Source organism: Nycticebus coucang, chromosome 18 (assembly GCF_027406575.1).
Source record: "Nycticebus coucang isolate mNycCou1 chromosome 18, mNycCou1.pri, whole genome shotgun sequence".
NCBI classification, from domain to species: Eukaryota; Metazoa; Chordata; class Mammalia; order Primates; family Lorisidae; genus Nycticebus; species Nycticebus coucang.
In genome coordinates, this window is record NC_069797.1 from 57,198,587 (window position 1) to 57,217,487 (window position 18,901).

An 18,901-nucleotide genomic window follows, 5' to 3' on the forward strand; every position below is an offset into this window, starting at 1 on the left:
CAAGGCTCTGCCACTCACCACTCTGTGGCTGGGCCAAGTCATGGCCCTCTCTGGGCCTGTGTTCTCAACTGATGACTGAGGCAGGGCCCTTCTCACAGGCTTCTCTGATCAGACAGTGGCTGTGGCTGGGCCAAGTCATGGCCCTCTCTGGGCCTGTGTTCTCAACTGGTAACTGAGGCAGGGCCCTTCTCACAGGCTTCTCTGATCAGAGGGTGGCTGTGGCTGGCACAGTCAGCCCACCTGCCAGACCTGCATGGCTCAGCCAGTGGAATTGGGGGCACTCTGGACTCTGCTTCACAATGTCTGAAGCCTGGCACCATTCACTTCCACCCTATGTCCCTGTTGGGACCATGGGTTCACTGGCCCTCCACTTTCATCCCAGCTCTCCCTGGTTCCCATCCCTGCTATGGTTGGCTCAGGATGGAATTTGGCCCCATCCCCTGAACTGTCCCCAATATCAGGCAGCAGTATGACAGGGGCTGGACAAGGGAGGAGAAGCTGGAAGGAAAAGAAAGGCAACCACCCAATCAACCAGACAGGCTCACCAGGGAGGACTGGCTTGGGAGCCTTTGCCTGTTCTCAAGCCACCCTAAGGTGGGCACCCACCAGCAAGGCTGAGCTGGGAGCCATGGCCACCACCCACCTGGATTGGAACGGTGCCTGTCCTCATTGGCCAGGCCCTGAGTCACCCCGTGATAGCATTCAGACCCAGAGAAGACAGACATAAAAGCAAAACCCACAACTTTACCACACAACCACCCGGATCAAACACCTGTACTGATCAAACACATGAGAATCAGAAGCATCCAGGGCCGATTTTGCTATGCCAAGAGGACACACTTTATTGGATAAATTTTCAGGAAATCTTGTTTTTTGCAGCACAAAAGCATAGTTAAGTTCAGAAACACAATACAAGAAGTATTTGGGTAGGAAAACCTGCTAAGCGGGACAGTGGGGTCAGGCCCTCTAGGGAAGGGGCATTTATCAGCCAGGAGCCACAGGGGTGTCCTCCTTCCTGTGGTCCCAGGCTCTGCCCTGGTGGGCTGGCAGGCTGCTCACTGCAGCCGGGACTGAACATGCTCCCTGGAGATGACTTTCCCATCCCGGATCTCCTCAGTGACGGTGCGGATCTGAGCATTGACCTGCGGAGCCGAGGAGCAGGGAATGGCCGGGGCGCAGGGAACAGAGGGGACATAAGGAACTCTAACAGCAGGCTTGCACTCCATGGCACAAGGGTGGGCAGGAAGCCTGTGGAAATAAAACCATGTAGGATGAACTTGGCATTGGGCTGCTGGACTGAGATTTGTGATAAACAGACTTCAGTGAGCAAAAGATACGAGTGGCCTCAGACCAAGTCAGTGCCTTTGAACTCCCCAAAGGTGAGAAGATCCGGCTACAGGAATTAAGACTAAAAATTACCAATCCAAAAAGGTGCTTGGAGAAGTGCAGTGTGTTGTGTTGACTTGTACCCCTGAGCACTACCACAACTTGGGGCTAGAAGGGTCTCCGGGGCCTTTGGTTAATCCCTGTTATCCATGCAATACTGACTTTTTGGGACCAGCACCCCCTCCATGGCACTGAAGCCTCACCAGCCTGGCTCTCAGGGCCCAGGGCCACTCACTTGCAGTCCTCACTCTCCAGCAGTCGGCGGTAGGTGGTGATCTCGCCCTCCAGCCGAGCCTTGACGTCCAGCAGCACCTGGTACTCCTGGTTCTGCCGCTCCAGGTCACAGCGGATCTCCGCCAGCTGGGCCTCCACGTTGCTGATCAGGCACTGCATCTGGGCCAGCTGGGAGCCATAGCGGGCCTCCGTCTCCGCCAGGGTAGACTCCAGGGAATTCCGCTGCAATAGGAAAGAGGAAAAGCTGCCAAAGGGAAGGAATCCCACCCCAGGAATGACAGCCCTTAGTGCCTATGCATGGCCCGTAATCACATCCTGAGGCCAGTGGGTGCCTGCCTGAAGCCATGGCCAGTCACCAAAGGAGAGGCCACTCACCATGCTGTGCTGGGCCTGCAGCTCAATCTCCAGGGCATTGACTGTGCGTCTTAGCTCAATGATCTCTGTCTGGCAGCATTGCAGCTGCTCTGAGCTGGACACCACCTGCTGGTTCAGCTCCTCGATCTAAAACATAAGAGGGCACAGAGCACAGTCAGACCAGGGCAGCTACTGAAGGGGCAACCCCGTGCAGGAGCTTGTGACGCCGGGCCTCCCGGCCTCACCTGGGTGTTGAACCAGGCCTCCACATCTCGGCGGTTATTCTCCACCAGGGTCTCGTACTGGCATCTCATTTCATCCAGGACCTTGTTGAGATCCACAGGTGGGGCAGCGTCCACCTCCACATTCAGTCGGTCCCCTAGTTGGCAACGGAGTGCACTGACTTCCTGCAGAGAAGAAGCAGGATGGAGAAGGTGAGGAAAGGATGCTGGACTGAGGGCTCGACTGACCAGGTTGCTAACTGTCCTCCGCCCATTGCCAGTTGTGTAACATTAGACAGGACACTTAACTTCTCTGAGCCTTGGTCTCCTCATCGACAAATGTAATACCTACCTCCTCCTGGGGATTTGGGAGAGTCCAGTGAAATGATACAAGCACTGGGCAAGTAGAATTGCTGCCATCAGCAGTTCTCTGGGTGAAGATTTATAACACTGGCAGGAGGGTGGATCTGTGTGACCTTAGGTAAGTGACAACCTCTTTGTGTAAAATGGAGTCAGTAATAGTTTCTACCCCCTGGGATTCTTGTAAGGACAAAATGAAATGAAAATGAAATGCATAAGGCTCCATATAGCTCTTGGTCGGCAGCAGTTCCCTGAGCTGGATGGGGGTCCTGGATGGGAGCTGTGGACGGTCATGTGCACCATCCTCACCTGCTCATGGTTCTTCTTGAGGCAGAGCAGCTCCTCCCTCAGGGATTCCACTTGGGCCTCCAGGTCAGCCTTGCACAGAGTCAGCTCATCCAGGATTCTACGCAGACCACTGATGTCGGCCTCCACCAGCTGCCGCAGGGACAGTTCAGTCTCGTACCTGCACACACAGAGCCCTGCCAAGTCTGCAGCAAAGGAAGCTGCCCACAGTAGGGCCCCTGACTGTCGTCCAAGAGCATGGGCTGACTTGGTGTCAAAGTATGGCCCCTTTCCCTTGACCCAGAAGGGACCCAGGATCTGTACCACATTTTCCCATTTACAGTTCTGGCTGGCCTCATTCCCACCTCACCAGGTCCCAGAGGCAGAGCACAGAGGCAAAGGAGCGGCACAGCAAAACTTCCCCAACCAGGCCTACTCACTTGGTCCGGAAGTCATCAGCTGCCAGCTTGGCGTTGTCAATTTGCAGGACCAGCCTGGCATTCTCAGACTTGGTCAGCAGAATCTGGGGAGCAAGAGGCTTCCTGTGAGCTGAGGAAGGCTAGGCAGTGTGGGTGCTGATGGGGGGATAGCCCAGGTCACAGAGGCCATGCTCCCAGGTACCACCAGAACCTTCAGCCCAGACCCCAGGTATGGAGGGAGAATAGACCCCAGGAGGGTCATCACAAGGATGTCAGTGGCCATCATCCGGCATGTATAACCCCAGAGAGGCACAGCAAGATGGGCCTGGATGGTTGGCACAGACCTGGATTCAGGGTCTGCATTTAACACTCAGCCTGCATGATCTCAGGCAAGTTGCTGATCCTCTCAAAACTCAACTTCCACATCTGTTAAAAGGGTCCAGTGATCAGTGTAACCTGGCTTATTGTACCCTCAATGAATCCCCAACAATAAAAAAAAAAGGGGTCCAGTGATACCATTCTCTCCAAGATGAGGAATAAGTAAGCCAGTGGATTGGAAAGTACCAGGCACAGTGTTGTTATATCCAGAAGGAGCTTGGGACATGTCTTTCTGTCCCTATAGCTGAGACAGTAAGAGGAAGGGAGGAATGGATGGCAGCAAGGGTACAGGTCTACGTCCACAGAGAAACCAGAGCCCTGCAGAGAAGAGCTCGCCCTGCCATTCCCATGTGAAAAGGCTTTAGAATGAGACAGACCCCTCCCAGGAGTCGGTGGAGAGGAGCCAAATCACCACTACCTTCTGCTGGAAGTCCTCAATGGTCTTGAAGTAGGACTGGTAGTCCGGGCAGGTATATGGGACCTGAGACTCACACCACTCCCGGATGCGGCTCTCCAGCTCCGCGTTCTCCCGCTCCAGCTGCCGCACCTTCTCCAGGTAGCTGGCCAGGCGGTCGTTCAGGAACCGCATGGTCTCCTTCTCGCTGCCATTGAAGGAGCCCTCGCAGAACCAGCCCCCACTCCCAACAAAGCTGGAGGGTTGGCACCCAGAGGACAGGTGGGAGGCAGGCCAGCAGCTCCCGAGGCCAGAGAGGCCCAGCCTAACAGAAGAGGTGGACCCCACAGCACCCCCAAAACTGGGGGCCCTGCAAGAGCCCACTGAGCGGACAGAGGACACCCGTGAGATGCCGCCTGCCGTGCCACAGAGGCCCTTGACAGACCCAGTGGAGAAGGTCGGGGTGCAGATCTGGGTGGTCATGATGCTCACAGAGGACGGTGGCAGCTTAGTGAGGAGCCTGGCTTTTGGCTCCCAAGGCCTCTCTGGAGCCTTTATATACACTCTCCATGGGTGTTGGCATGTCACACATCTTTTACTCTTGGGAAAGCCCATTCCTATCCCAGAAAACTGAGCTCATTAGAATGTGTTTTTTGCTACCCATCCAGAATTCCTTGCCTTGTAAAAAAGGAAAAAAATTGTTGAATTGGATTTGCTAAGTCAGGACTCTCAACTATTGTCATCTCCTAGCAGAAAATGAATTTTATTGCCTCTTGAAAGAGTCTTTTCTCCAAATCCCATGAATTGGGAGTGGCCTCTCAAATGACTTTTGATTCCTGCCTTCCCTGCCTATCTGTCCCCTAGGAGCCCAATCTGTCCACTGCTACCCCACCCCACCCCTCCCCAAGCCCTCACTTCTGCTCATCTGTGTCTTGACCTCCATGACAGAAAGAGACAGAAGGGAACTAAAATTCATGGAGCATCATTATACACAGCATTCATATTTGTAGTTGTTTCATTACACCTTTAACCATCCTGGGAGGTGGCCAATACTATCTTCATTTTACCAATGTGGGATCTGGGGCTTAGAAGGGTTAAACAGCTTGTTCAGGGTGAACAAGAAGTGAGTAGCAGAGCTTGGATCTGAGACCAGGCCTCCCAGACACCAAATCCTATGTCCTTGTCCCACTGCTTCCTCACACAACTGACGTTAAGTCTGGGTACCCGGAATTTAGGGACGAGAGACCTCAGTTCAAGTCCTGGCCCTGCTGATACTTTGCCCTGTGGTGCCAAGTAGGTCACTTCCTCCCTGGGATCCTCAGTGTCCTCCTCGGGACAGTAGAGATTGTCACCCCACTCTGCCTGCTTCCCATAGATGTGAGGAGGACCAAACAGGAGCAGAACTGAGAGAATTCTGAAAGCCATTGTGTACAGCAGCAGTGCTGGTTAGTTTCAGAGGACAGTCTCAGATGACGGTCTATGGATCACGGGGCTGCTGAGGATAGATCTGCCTGGCCACCCTGAGTAGGCAGTAACTACATCATCCTGGAGCATCTCCTGCCACTGTGGAATTGCATGCTTGGCCCTGTGGGTGGGGGCCAAGGTGCAGTTCCCTTTGAGGCCCTCAGCTTTTTGAACCTGTGAGAGTAGAATCAGGACCCCAGGGTAGCCCACGCTGACCTTACTGATCCCTAAACAGGTCACAGAGATGGCCAATGGCAGACGCTTTCAAACAAGAAGGAATAAAAAGAACAAAGCCAGTTAAGCAATGAGAAAGGAGCAGCAGAGGATTCAGGACCAAAAGTAAACCTGGTCCTTCTGCCTCAAAATGTGGGTCCTCCCAGGGCTTGGGCAGCCTGTTCACGCTCCTCCCACACAGACTTAGTTTGCAAGGCTGGCATTTATGGGAGCGTTTATATGCTTCTAAAGTTGTAATTTGCCAGCCTCTTAAAATGCTTTATAAGCTTCTCTCTGAAATTATGCAAGGAGGATTGGCGGTGGTGAACACGCCCCACCCAGCACAGTGGACACCTCTGTGAGATGTCTGAGTGCGGCTAATGATGGTCTCCCTGGACACCCGTTCTGTGCAGCCCCTCCTGGGAGTGAAAACAGGGCATTAACCCTCCAGAACAGCAGCTGCCCTAGCAACAGTTTCCTCCCCACCTCCCCTGCTCTCACAGATCCTGGGGTTGGACTGTCACAGGGTCTCCCAACCTCAGCACTGTTGACATCATGGGCCGGGTCATCCTTTGTTCTTTGGGGGCTGTCCTGGGATTGTAAATGCTTGGCAATATCCCTGGACTCTACCACCCTAGGCCAGTGGCAAACCCTTGCTCCCTAAAATTTCTACAGATATTGCCAACTGTCTCCAGGGGTAGCAGGAACCAGCCCCTGTTGAGAGCACTGGCCTGTCAGGACAGAGATGGGTCTATTGCCAGGTCTCCCACAAGCACCCCCACTTTGTTTTCTAGGACAGTGTAATGGAGTCTGGCTGGCTCTGCTGGGCCCACTCAGGCATGTCCTCAGTACACCCATGCCTCAACTTACCTCATTTGTGACACGAGGACTTACTCTGCACCTCAGACCCTGAGGAGGCTCCTAGCACGCCCTGGCACAACTCTTCTCCATTGGGGTCTCTGGCTGGTGTTCTTGTGAAGTTAATATTCTCATTTTCTACCTTTTTAAAGCTCTGCACTGTGTGACCTGTATCTGAAGCTGGCTCTAAGTTTCTCTCAGGGCAAGAGAGTGAGCAGGGGCCTGCCGCTCCTGATGATCCCGTCACTCTCACCGGAGCATCGGGAGGTTGCCGTGGGCCAGAAAGGTGTCTTCAGGGGGAGGGCTGTTCCTCCCCGGATCAGGTGACAAGCTACTCAAAAGGAAAGGTCTTCCAGCCACCCTCAGTGCCCTGCCTTTGTCACATTGTACACTGCCGGGCCTACAAGAGGCTTCCAGGAAGCTGAAGCACATGACCGGACTGCAGCCTCTTTTCTTTCCAAACAACTGTGGGCCTCAGGGTCTCTCTTGCATCCACACATCACAAGAATTACCTTCCCAACCACAGGCCAAATGGTAGCACTAACCCACCTCCAAAGGCTGCTCCCAGAAGGGCCCATTCAGAGGGGCAGTGTCAGTAGGACACCAGATGGGCATCCCAGCACGTCCAGGCCAAAATGACATCACTGACCAACAGAGCCAGGGACTTTGCTTTGCAGCAGAGGAAGCAGACTAGACAGTAGCCCTACAAATGGTCACCAGATCAAATGGGCATAAGATCATTCCAGAAGTCCAATGGCTCTTTCTTAGAGCACCCTGCTGGGTTAGGCCCCATCTTTCTGATTTTCTCCTACTTAATGCCTGTTCCATCCTTGAGGTCCCTACGCACAGGGCCCAGGGAATTTCCCACCATAAGAGGCACCTAGGAAATGCTGATCCCATGTCTTAACCTCGCCAGACTCCACCCAATATCCACCCACAACACCGGGAGACCCACAACTGGTCCTCATTCCCTCCACACAGCTGCTTTTTCCCTGTACCAAAACATTTATTCAAGTGAAAAAGTGCTTGGGGCCCTAGCCCCTCTGCTGAGAAGCTCATTTCTTTCTGTATGTTCTGTGTCAAATAACCACATCCATAGCTCGTGACGAATCCGTTGCCAGTGTAGGTCGGATCCTATTATAGTACGGACATGCAGTAACAGGTACACAACGCTGAAGAAAGCATTATAGAAGGTAAAAGAACTTACAATTAAGACATTTCTAACCACCAAAGAATCCATGAAAGGTCTTGCTTATTCATTTTTGATGGTGGAAGACTCAGGGCCATTCACAAACCTGGTAAGGATAGGGATTGCCAGATTTAACAAATAAATATATTAAATACACACAGTATTTGGAACATACTTGTACTAAAAAAAAAATTACGTGTTGTTTCTCTCTGATTCTGGTTCAACTGGGCATCCTGGCAACCCGTGGTAAGGAAGCATTGCTGGATAAGAGCCGTGGCCAGATAAGACACACCATTCCTCTCCTCCTCGCCCGGCAGCCTGTCACCATGGCTGGCTGTTCTTAGAGACAACCATAATCTGGTTTCCCTTGGAACGTCATGCCTTTCTGTCGCCTGACATTCTGCTTTTAGTGGCTGCCATTTTTGTCTTCCTAGGCCCAGTCAGCAGGACTTGGAGGTGTGGGGGCTAAGTCATCCTGCCTCCCCTCCTGACCACCTCAGTGACATTACACCCTGATCGCGCTGCCTTCAGTAGAGTGACTCAGACCTTCCTGGACAAGATTTGGCAAGTCTTTCTCTGCTCCATTTCCCACCTCAATTTCCCACCCCAGCCCCAGCCCCAGCCTATGCCCCAAGCCTCTACCCACCCACTGCTGTCACTCAGCCTCACCAGGCCACAGCACAATCTGAACACACACACAGGGACCGAGGAGGTCTTGCCCCATTCCCTGGCTGCCCCTCCTCAGTAAGGGCCCTGGCACTGATAAGTTGGCTCCTCCAAGGCTTGAGGGCCCCATGAGGCTCACAGGTCCAGATCTCCAACATTCTGCTCCTGGGCTGGACCTGAATGCCCATTAGGCCTCAGCCTTACCCTGATCAAGCCTCAAAACCCCCACTTTACCAGGCCCAAAGTTTCTCTAGTAATCTCATTTCAAAACACAAAAGTATTTACTCTACTCCTAGCTCATGGTTTTGGCAATCGCCAAGGGCTTTGAGATTCTGCTCCAAGTTACTCTCTTGCCACAGTGGAGACCCAGGGACACTGACTCCAGTCTTAAGCCATACCTGGGAAGATATTCTGAAAGGTCCAAGTTCTGCCATCCACCTCTCAGGGCCATTGCCTTCTCACCCCCGGGCCAGCTCTGCCTTCACAGCTGCCCTGATCACCAGCTCCCATCTAGAAGAGTCCACAGCCTCTTGTTCAGATCCACTGAGGTCCTCCCTGACCCCCACCTCCAGCCTTTATGGCCTGGAGTATTCCAGAGTGTCATTTTGCTTCCTTGGTGTGCTTGGAGAAGCTGTGGTTTGTGGAGATGCATGGCCAAGCCCACGGAGAGAAGAGGGCTGGTACCTCAGCCTCATGTCCCCTGATTCAAGTATCATTTAACTGAACCATAAAGTGAATTTCCCAAGCAGCCTGTTTGATTGGATCCAATAGCCTGCATTTACAGGGGCAGGGGTGCCATCAACCTGACTCTCTTCCTACTGACAAAAAAGCCTGTCTGCAAACCAGAGTGTGGGCTCCAGGTTATAATTAGCCATGCTGGACACTGTGGATTTTACTTTCAAATTGATCTGAGATCCTGGGATAAAAGAAGCCACAGGATCATTGTGACTATTAATAAAACTGGGTCAAAAGAGTGAATACCAGCTCTGTGCCAACTTCACCAAATACTGACCCCCAGCAGGTACCTGCACCCGCCTATCCACCTGTTCCCTTCCAAACTCTGTGGAAGGTGAGAGAGCGTGAAGTGCACCCAATTCTTTCAGAGCCCCCCAGAGAAGCTGCTTGAAAGGACACAACCCACATACCCTGCTCCACTCCAGCCACCAGCAGCCCAGGAACAACATCCAAGAGTGGGCCAGGCAGCCCCTGAGATGCACTGACCCAGTCAGGGAGGAGGGAAGGGCCCCAGAAGCTGGAAGGGTCCATGATCATACCCCAGAGACACACGGCCCTGCTGGGACTCTGTTTCCTAGTCTTCCCCCGGCCTTCCATCGGCCAGGACAATGGGAGTCCCCTTGCTAAGAAGGCCTGGGCACTCTCATCTCATACGCTGGGTCTTCTGTGAATCCTAAAAAGAGGACCAGAACAGAGGGGCAACAGGCACCAAAGGGGCCTCCAGCCAGGAACTCTGCCCCCAGCCACACCCTGCTGGCCAAATGCCCAGCTGCCCAGTTCAATACTGGGAACTGGACAGGGCCTGATGCTGGAACCATGTCTGGGCAAGACTGGGTCTGGGACCCAGCTGCCCCCACCCAGTGTCCCAGCAGGTGGCCAAAGAGGCACAGACACGCTTTCTGGAGTGAGACTGCCCCCTGCAGGGCCCAGGCAGGACAGACACCCTATTAAGGAAGGCAGAAGGGCACCAGCCCATTCACTGGGCAGGACCTGGCAGAGAGGGAGGAGACTGCTACTCAGGGCCAGAAGCAGGTGGCAGAAGCAGCCAGGACTTCAGCAGCAATGCATCTCTCACCACCTTCATAGGGCACCTGCTGTGTGCCAGGCTCCTCCCTCCAGAATCCAAACTGCCTCTGAGGCACGACTGGGCAGGAACATCTCATGGTTGAGCCCTTTATCCCCTGGGCACTGAGGTATGGGAAGGAGCCTCATTTCTTCCCTCAGATCCTGGAGCTGAACCCTCATCCTTGACAGAGGACCAGTCTCTGTCTTGGAAATTGTGTTAGAGCCACAGATCCCAGCTTTCATCAGAGGTGGGTCATTTAACCAGTCTGAGCTTCAGTCTTTCCACATGTAAAATGGGCACAACAGTACCAACTCATGGGATTGTAAAGGATGAAAGGAGCTTTGTAGAGCAGGAAGTGCTGGGTGCATTACTATGTTCTCCTTTCCCATTGTCCCCTTCATTCCGGTCTCTCTGGCACTAACACGCACTCATTTACAAATAATCTTTGGCACGGAGGTGAGCAGATGCCCTGGGACAAGGCTGTTCCCTCATCGCTGCAGCACTTGGAACCAGCAAGCAAGCCTGGGTGGGTGTGGCACCTAGATCAACCCCATGGTGGAGTGGCATTTATAAATCTGCTCTCCCTCCAGTGGCTGTCCCATGCAGATGATTTAGAAAGTAAAGCTGGCCAGACAAGGTGACTCATGCCTGTAATCCTAGCACTCTGGGAGGCCAAGGCAGGAGGATCGTTTAAGCCCAGGAGTCTGAGATTGCTGTGAGCTAGGCTGACTCCATAGCACTCTAGCCTGAGCAACAGAGTGAGGCTCAGAAGAAGGAGGAGGAGGAGATAAGACTGAGTCCTGGACAGCAAAAGGGAACCCCACCCCCTGCCTGTCCCATCCCCCAGGCCACAGAGCTGGGCCAATCACCTTCCTCTCCCAGCTCAGGGAGACTCCTAGGTTGACGGTGGCAGGAAGGCCTGCTCTTGACCTAGTCTCCCGCTTCCCCAGGCTTCCTGATGGGGCCAGAGGTCCTCAGCTGCTCCATGCCCTCCTTGGGGTCCCAGGCCAGAGTCCCCAGTGGGCCACAGGTGCTGTTCCTTTCACTGCTCTGTGTGAGCAACCACCCTCATCTCCCACTGAGCTCCCAGAGATACAGACCAGGACTATTTAAGGGCAGTGCCCTTCCTTCTGTGAGCTGGTATTAGGGAGCAAGTCCTGGGATCTGGACCCCAGGGTGCCAGGACCAGCCAGGGCAGCTCAGTGTTGGGGACTCAGGCCCCTCTCTCAGTCTGGGGCAGGGCTCCTTTCCTCACACTCTCCACACCATTTGCTTTCTTACCTAATTCATTCCCATAGCCTAGGCCTATCCCCCACCCCACCCATTCTTCCATCCAGCACAGTGGCTGGGCTCCTATAACATCCTAGGAATGAGGGTGAGGATGACTAAGAAACCACCCTTGCTCTGAAGGCCTCATGGGTCATGACCAGAGGTTTCCTTCTCCAAGCACGTACTGCATGCCAGTGACTGTTGTGAGCACTTGACTTTAATCAACCCACAAGGGAAGCAGCACTTAGCAGATGAGGAAGAGAAGCCCAGGAAGGAAGTAACTTGCCCAGGGTTATGAACGCAGTAAGTTCACAAACCAGGTCACAGTGGCTCCAGAGCCTGCACTCTTTGCACCTGGCCTTCCAGTAATCACCAGGATGAATGTCAGCACAGAGGCCTGGCTGGGAGCAGAGGACAGACCAGAGAAGACCTGAGCTGAACTTTGAAATTATAACAAGTACCATGGTGGGCGTCTTCTCCCACCTCCCTGTTAGCTGTGGACTTCCTGCAGACACAGGCTGCCTTTGATTGGTCTCCTTTTCTCCAGGTTTCCATACAGTGCCTGGTGCACAGGGACACCCAATAGATAGTTGCTGAACAAATAGGTTCACAAAACAGGCTGAGAGGCGTCGGGAGCAGGAGCGTGTCCTGTTTCTCTGTGATGCCTTAGTTCCCAGTACCCTTCCGGGCATGTGAACTTAAACTGAGCCCCACCTCATTTGGTAGTGGGAGTGGGCAGGGCCTGGGGTGATATCTAGAAGGAGTGGAGGTTAGACACCTTCCTTCTGACTTAGCGAGCCGGGCTGGGCATGTCTGGGTGACCCTGTGTGAATAAGCCATCCACACGTAGCCCATAGATGAGCTTGGGGCAGGACAGAGAGGGAAGACAGTAAAGGGGCTGGGGCTGGGAAAGCGAGAGAAGACAGGGAAGGAGGAAAGTAAACCACACAGGGGGCTGCAGGGGACGGAGTGGAAATGAGGACGGGGCCACGAAGGAAACAGAGGGCCAGGGTGCCCAAGCTCCACCTACCCTCTGGCCTCAAAACCCACAACGAATATCAAATGGCACCTGAGAGGGATTTGCCCAGTTTGTTCATTCATCTTGGCCTTTACTCCCCTGTGCTCCAGCTGGAGGCCAGGTCTGACCTGAGAGGAGGAAGACACAGCCCTGCCCCCTTAGACCACATGGTCAATGCTGGGGTGGACGGGCACCATGTGTGAGCACCTAAGTGTGCCCCATGCCAGCCATGTGCTGCAGAGGAGAGGGTATTCATCCTGCTCTGAATTTTGAATAAAAGCCTTGTGGTCTCCAACACAACAAACAGGGGGATGCAGAAAGGGGAGGAGGAAGGTCAGATTGGACTAAGATCACTCATTGAACATGGGCCCCAAGCTGCCCAGTCATGTAGCTGCCTTTGTAAGAGCAGTTTGGGATGGCAGGACCTTAAGGAAGTCAGCAGGATGCCTCTAGCCAAAGTGGAGTCATCGGCTGAAAGGCAGCACTCTCTGCAGGAAGCAGGGAGGCAGCAGGCTGGAGCTGAGCCTCCTTCCCCTCAAATTGCCCCTTAACTGGGCCCTTGCAGCCTCTGCACCTTTTCCCACATTCCCATCATGTGGTTCACCTCTAACCCCACCGCTGCCTTTGTTACTGGACGTCCTGTAGAACTATAGGACTGCAGAGCTGGCCCATGTTTCTTTGCACCGCCACTGTGAGTTCCATTCGCCCATGTTCGCTGAGTACCATCATCTGAGAGCTACCTGTGTCCTCTGTGTTTGTCATCATTGCACCTGTGTGCTCAGATGGCCCATGTGCTTTGTGTCCTTCTTAGATAAGCAGCTCCCCAGGCCTGTCCTTGTCTGAGTTAGTGGCTCAACCCAGCTATACCCACCTCACCCCTAACCCTAAATCTGGGCTTCAGCCAGGGCTACCCTCAGAAACCAAGCCAGAGCCAAAAATATGTTTGCAAACAGATAGGAAAATTTATTGAATTATCTTTTCTTTTTAGTAGAGAAGTTGAGAAAACCAAAGAGTGGCCAGGTCTGGGAGGAGAAGCACCTCATGGGAAGAGAAGGGACACGGAGGGTCCACCCAGGGGGAGTGTCAGGACGGTCCTGGAGCAGAGAGGCTGAGCCTCCCATCCTTTAGCCCCTCCATCTCTTCTGCAGGGAACATCAGCTCTCTCCTGCTCTGGGTGATGCAGACAGAGGGAGGGAATGCCGAGCAGATCTAAGGCCTACGGACATCGGAAGTGCGGCGAGTGGAGACGTTAATGGAGGTGCCACCTTGGCTGTCAGAAGTGCTGCGAGCAGAACCACTAACAGTGCTGCCTTGGTTTCCTGGGAAACAGAGGAGAGGAGAGATGTTCAGGCTGGAGAAGACCCACCAAGGCCCAGGTGAGGGTCCCCCATGAGGGCTCATGAACTCCTAATTAGTCAGGTGTTGTATTGGGGACTCTATTGTCCCCAAAGATGGCTTTTTCCAAGACAGCCCAGTGGCTCTATGGGGCACAAAAATAGATGAGTAAATGACCACCTCCACCCCAGCTCCCTCCCTCCTGGCCCCCTCAGCCCCTACCAGAGGGGTAGTGAGCCTAGCTCCACCTCACCATGGGGCTATTTTCTTACCTCCTGTGGAAATGAAGCCAGTCATCCTGGGAGAGAGGAGAGAGGCAACCATGAGCAGGGGGTAACCAAGGACAGGAGCCCTGAGTTGCACTCTCACTTAGCTGTGCCCCCAGTTCACAGGCAACACCATCAATTACCTGCCAGACCTGTCTGTCTGTCTGCCTGTCTGTCCCTCTATCTGAGAGCCCTCAAAAGGAGAGATCATTGGCACATTGCCAGGAGTTTAGTCCTCCCTCTGGTTCACTGAGCCCTAGGCCCCCAACCTTCCCACCAGGAGGCCTGGGCTGATCTCTGCAAATGGCCTAGGGTAGTTAGATTAGCATATTAATAGCTTTGTTTGGCTGAGCTGAATCCAAGCTCATTTATTTTCCAAGATTAGATATTCCTTTCATGGTTCCTATTCCTACCAGTCCAATTCAGAGGCCTGAAACAGAAAGATGAAAATGTGCCCACAGCCTGATCCAGGAAAAAGAGGCATTGTGTTCCAAACTTTCTTTAGACTGTTTAAGCTCAAAGGTCCTCTCTCTAGGGCCTCGTGGCCACAGTCCCTGGAGGGAGACTGGTGAGAACCTACTTGGCGTCCTGGCCCTCCAGCAGGCTGCGGTAGGTGGCGATCTCCTGCTCCAGACGTGTCTTGATGTCCAGCAGCATCTTGTACTCCTGGTTCTGACACTCCATCTCACTGCGGAGCTCGCTCAGCTGGGCCTCTATGCTGCTGATGAGCCCCTGGATCTGCTGTAGCTGCAGGGCGTAGCGGCACTCTGTCTCTGCCAGTGAGCTCTCCAGCCCAGCTTTCTGGTGGGGCAACAAGGAAGAAGTTATGGGGCAAGCCGTGCCAGAGGGAGACTAGAGGAGGTGGGCCCCACCAGGCAGGGCCGCAGGTGTACCATGCTCAGCTGAGACTGCAGCTCGATCTCCAGGCCCTGGAGTGTGCGCCTAAGCTCTGTGATCTCTGTCTTGCTGGTCTGAATGATGGCGGCGCTGGTTGTGACCTCCTTGGTCAGCTCTGCGCTCTGAAATTCAAGTAAGAAGAAGGTGATGGAAGAACTCAGCTAGAAGGCACTAGCTGTGTCTGCCTGGCTGCAGGAGTGAGAGGGTAAGCACCTTGCTGTGGAACCACTCTTCTGCGTCCCGGCGGTTCTTCTCTGCCAGGGCCTCGTACTGCTCCCTCATCTCTGCCAACACGCGGGTCAGGTCAATGCCTGGGGTGGCATCCATCTCGACATTGACCTGGCCTACTACCTGGTTTCTGAATTCCTTCATCTCCTGTGGGGATGAGAAAGGAAGTGTGAAGCTCCTTGTCCTCCCTCTCCTTGGCTCTGAGAGCTGGTGGAGTGGTTCTGGAAAGCACTTCCAGGTCCCATAGGGGACAGCTAAGCCCAGCGACAGTAGAGAGCTCTCCCCTCTCCCTGGAGGTGCCTTGGCCTATGGCAAGGCTGCGGTCCCCTCTTACCTCCTCATGGTTCTTCTTCATGTAGGCCAGCTCCTCGTTCAGGCTCTCAATCTGCATCTCCAGGTCAGTCTTAGACATGGTCAGCTCGTCCAGCACCCGGCGCAGGCCGTTGATGTCAGCCTCCACACTCTGGCGCAGGGTCAACTCATTCTCATACCTGAAATAGTTAAAAAAAAAAAAAAAAGATAATAGACCCTCCCACTACCTCTGCACCGGGCTCTGCTACTTTTCCAAGGCCTTCATTCTTGGGATGCTCCAATTTCATTGACCATATGAGCATGTGTCTAAACTGAGACACTGCTAGGAAAGGGGAATGAAGGAAACAAACCCACTTGAGCCTGAAGTCATCTGCAGCCAGCCTGGCGTTATCAATCTCCAGGATGACTTGGTTATTGTCAATGGTGGCAGCCAGGATCTACAAAATACAGAAGAAGGTGACCTCTGGGGTGGGATCCACACACCTGGAAGGAGGACCGGTTCTCATGGGACCTTGCCTCTTCCCTGTCCTATAAGCCAGGACAAGACCCTTCCCTATGCAGTTGGAGTGGGGCTGTTCAGCCTGTCCCATCACTCCAGCATTCTGTGTGTGGCCACATTGGAGAAGATCCAGGGCATGCATCTCAGAGGAATGATGACTGAGAACATCCTGGGTTAGTCATGTCTTGACAGTCTCAGACCAGCAACCTTGGGGGGCCCCAGTCTTGAGAGCCTTCCTCTGGATGTCAGGACCCAGCTTGGCTCCACATTCCATGGTAACATCACTGGAGGGGGGATTCCTCCCAGCTGACCATAGGGGAAATCCAACAAATATCCTCTCCATCTGTGTCTCTTGTCCCAAATTTTGTATCCCAAAGCACTTAAAACCCACACTACAGAGCTGGCCTCAGCCTGGGCTGGTATCTAGTATGGAAGGAATCCAGGCTCCGGGCTGCTCGAGCTTCTGCCTCCCTTCCTCTGCCACTGCCAGTTGGGAATAACAATTTCAATGAGTCCCCTACACAATAAAGAGTTATTCCCAGAGCAATGAATGAACACGTCTCCCTTTCTCTGTTGATTTTAGCCATTCTTCAAGGCTTTAAAAACTGTCATGTTTCCAAATAACTAGGTGGGTTAGGATTACAGAGATGGAGTCACTACTAACATAACTGTTTGGGAAGCAATAAAAGCTTTTGACATGAGTGATGACAACAATAAAAGTGAATAATGAGAGAATGTACCTGGGGGCACTGTGGTGTGAGAAAGCCCAGTGATCAGAGGCGCTGGTGGTGAAAAATTAGAATTTCCCCCCTAGAAGAAGGGTGTGACTTCCATCTGCACCCACTCCCTGCGATGCTGTGCTTCCTGGCCTCTGTGGCTCTGCCCGGTACTGAGGACCCTTAGCTCACCTTGGCCCGGAGCTCTTCTATGGTCTTGAAGTAGGGGCTGTAGTCACGCTCGGGGCTGGTGGGGGCCTGCTTCTGGTACCAGTCACGGATCTTCACCTCCAGCTCGGCGTTGGCCTCCTCTAAGGCACGCACCTTGTCCAAGTAGGAGGCCAGGCGGTCATTGAGGTTCTGCATGGTGATTTTCTCATTGCCAGACAGGAGGCCACCATTGCCACCACCAAAGTCACCAAAGCCACCGCCAAAGCCACCACCAAAGCCACCTCCGAAGCCACCCCCAAAGCCACTACCAGCCCCTCCACCAAAGCCACAGCTCATGCCACCCCCATATCCCCCAGCAGAGCCCCCAGAAACAAACCGGGTTGAACAGGTAGAGACACCACGGCCTCCCCCCAGCTGGCAAGAGCCACCCCCAAAACCACCTCCATAGCTGGTGGAGGAACTCTGCAGGCGAACACTCATGGTGAGAGCAGGTTTGAGAGCAGAGAGCAGGTGCACAGAGAAGCTTGGCTTGGCCCGGGCTGAGGACTGTGGCTCTTGCCCAGAGTGGGTGCCTTTTATACACCCTCCTCTGGGGCTGGACATCTTCTCTCCTCCCTTCCCCACCTTCTGACTTGGTGCCAACTGCACTTCTGATTCCCACAAGCCCAGTTACCTCTGCTCTCCAGGGTGGGTTGTGCCTTTTGGGGGTGGCATTTTTTTAATCCTTAACAAAAGAGATGATTCAGAGGGACAGTGTTCTGCCTGAGACTACCCTTTTGACAACTGCATTCTGTTTCACCTCTGTGCTTAAGGAGCTCACTCCGCAGGCTTTCAGCCCCACCCAGCATTAGGACGGGGACTGAACTGCAAAGGTCTGCCAGGGAGCTTCCATGAAGGACAGGGTGACTGCAAAGTGGCCCTATATTTGCAAAATCACCGCAGCCCGCGACCTCCCTTTCTTTTCTCTCTAAAACTTCTGACCACGTTCTGGATTCTTCTTAGCGCCTCATCTATTCCAGCACTCCCAACAACTCTGGTGACACACTGTTTGGTCTTATAGAACAAATTTCTTTGAAAGTGTTTAGACCAAGAAAGAAATGGCTCCAAGACCATCAGAAAAAAATACAGGGACAGGGACCTTCTGGGGTCTTCAGGACCACCAGGCACAGCTGGGGAAACAGGCCCAGAAAAAAAAGAAGCAGCCTTGCACGTTATAATACCTAATATTCTCAGGGCCCTGACCATAGGCAGACCCTGGGCTGAGTACCCGACACTCACTATTTCTTCTCTGCAACAGCCCCCTGAATAGGTCCTGCTACGGTCTTTGTTTCACGCATGAGGAAAATGAGTCTTCAGGGTTTTAGGGCTGAAACCCAAATCCAGTTCTGTCTGACACTAAGGCTCATTTTCAAGTATATTCTTCATACTGTAAAATATGTAAATCATGCATACGGCTTGGTAGAACCAACACCCAGGACATTCCCAGCACTCCCTAAAGCTCCTGTACCTTTTGCGGTCAGTTACCTACTAACTTCCAACTTCTGTCACCCTAGACCTATTCAGGGGTTCTCAGTCAGGGGCTACTATGCTTCCGAAGGGACATTTGACAATGTCTGAAGACATTTTGGGGCGTCCGGTGACGCTGCTGAACATCCTACAATGCACAGGACAGCCCCCTCAGCAAAAAATTATCAGCCCCAAATGTCAATAGCATCAAGGTTGAGATGCCCTAGATCAGTGTGACCCGTGGTTTAATCACTCATGGTACTAACCTCCTCAGCCACACAGCCGTGTTCCAAGGGAAGGTCTTGTGCTAACCTGCGCAGGGCCCTTCCTACTGCCCCAGTCACATAAGGTCTGTCTCAGCGTGTGGGTATTAGCTAAGAGGCCCCATGGAAGGATGAGGACACTGGGATGTGCTGAGAAAGGACTGTGTAGTGAGGAGGCCTCACCACTCAGGCTGGAAGA

General features: G+C 53.4%; 2 protein-coding genes across 2 annotated transcripts; both read right to left on the bottom strand.

Annotated features, from left to right (window-relative positions):
- Window positions 1-812: 812 nt before the first annotated feature.
- Window positions 813-4,563, bottom strand: KRT36 (keratin 36). Its single transcript, XM_053569741.1, has 7 exons — window positions 4,056-4,563; window positions 3,281-3,363; window positions 2,865-3,021; window positions 2,220-2,381; window positions 1,996-2,121; window positions 1,622-1,842; window positions 813-1,248 (listed from the first exon to the last, which is right to left on the bottom strand). The coding sequence occupies exons 1-7, from the start codon at window positions 4,512-4,514 to the stop codon at window positions 1,056-1,058; spliced, it is 1,401 nt and encodes a 466-aa protein (XP_053425716.1). The 5' UTR covers window positions 4,515-4,563; the 3' UTR covers window positions 813-1,055.
- An 8,884-nt stretch (window positions 4,564-13,447) lies between these two features.
- Window positions 13,448-17,606, bottom strand: KRT13 (keratin 13). The gene is made up of 7 exons (XM_053569742.1): window positions 16,955-17,606; window positions 15,902-15,984; window positions 15,570-15,726; window positions 15,221-15,382; window positions 15,004-15,129; window positions 14,691-14,911; window positions 13,448-14,142 (listed from the first exon to the last, which is right to left on the bottom strand). Exons 1-7 carry the CDS (start codon window positions 17,534-17,536, stop codon window positions 14,094-14,096), a joined length of 1,380 nt encoding a protein of 459 aa, XP_053425717.1. The 5' UTR covers window positions 17,537-17,606; the 3' UTR covers window positions 13,448-14,093.
- Window positions 17,607-18,901: the final 1,295 nt, after the last annotated feature.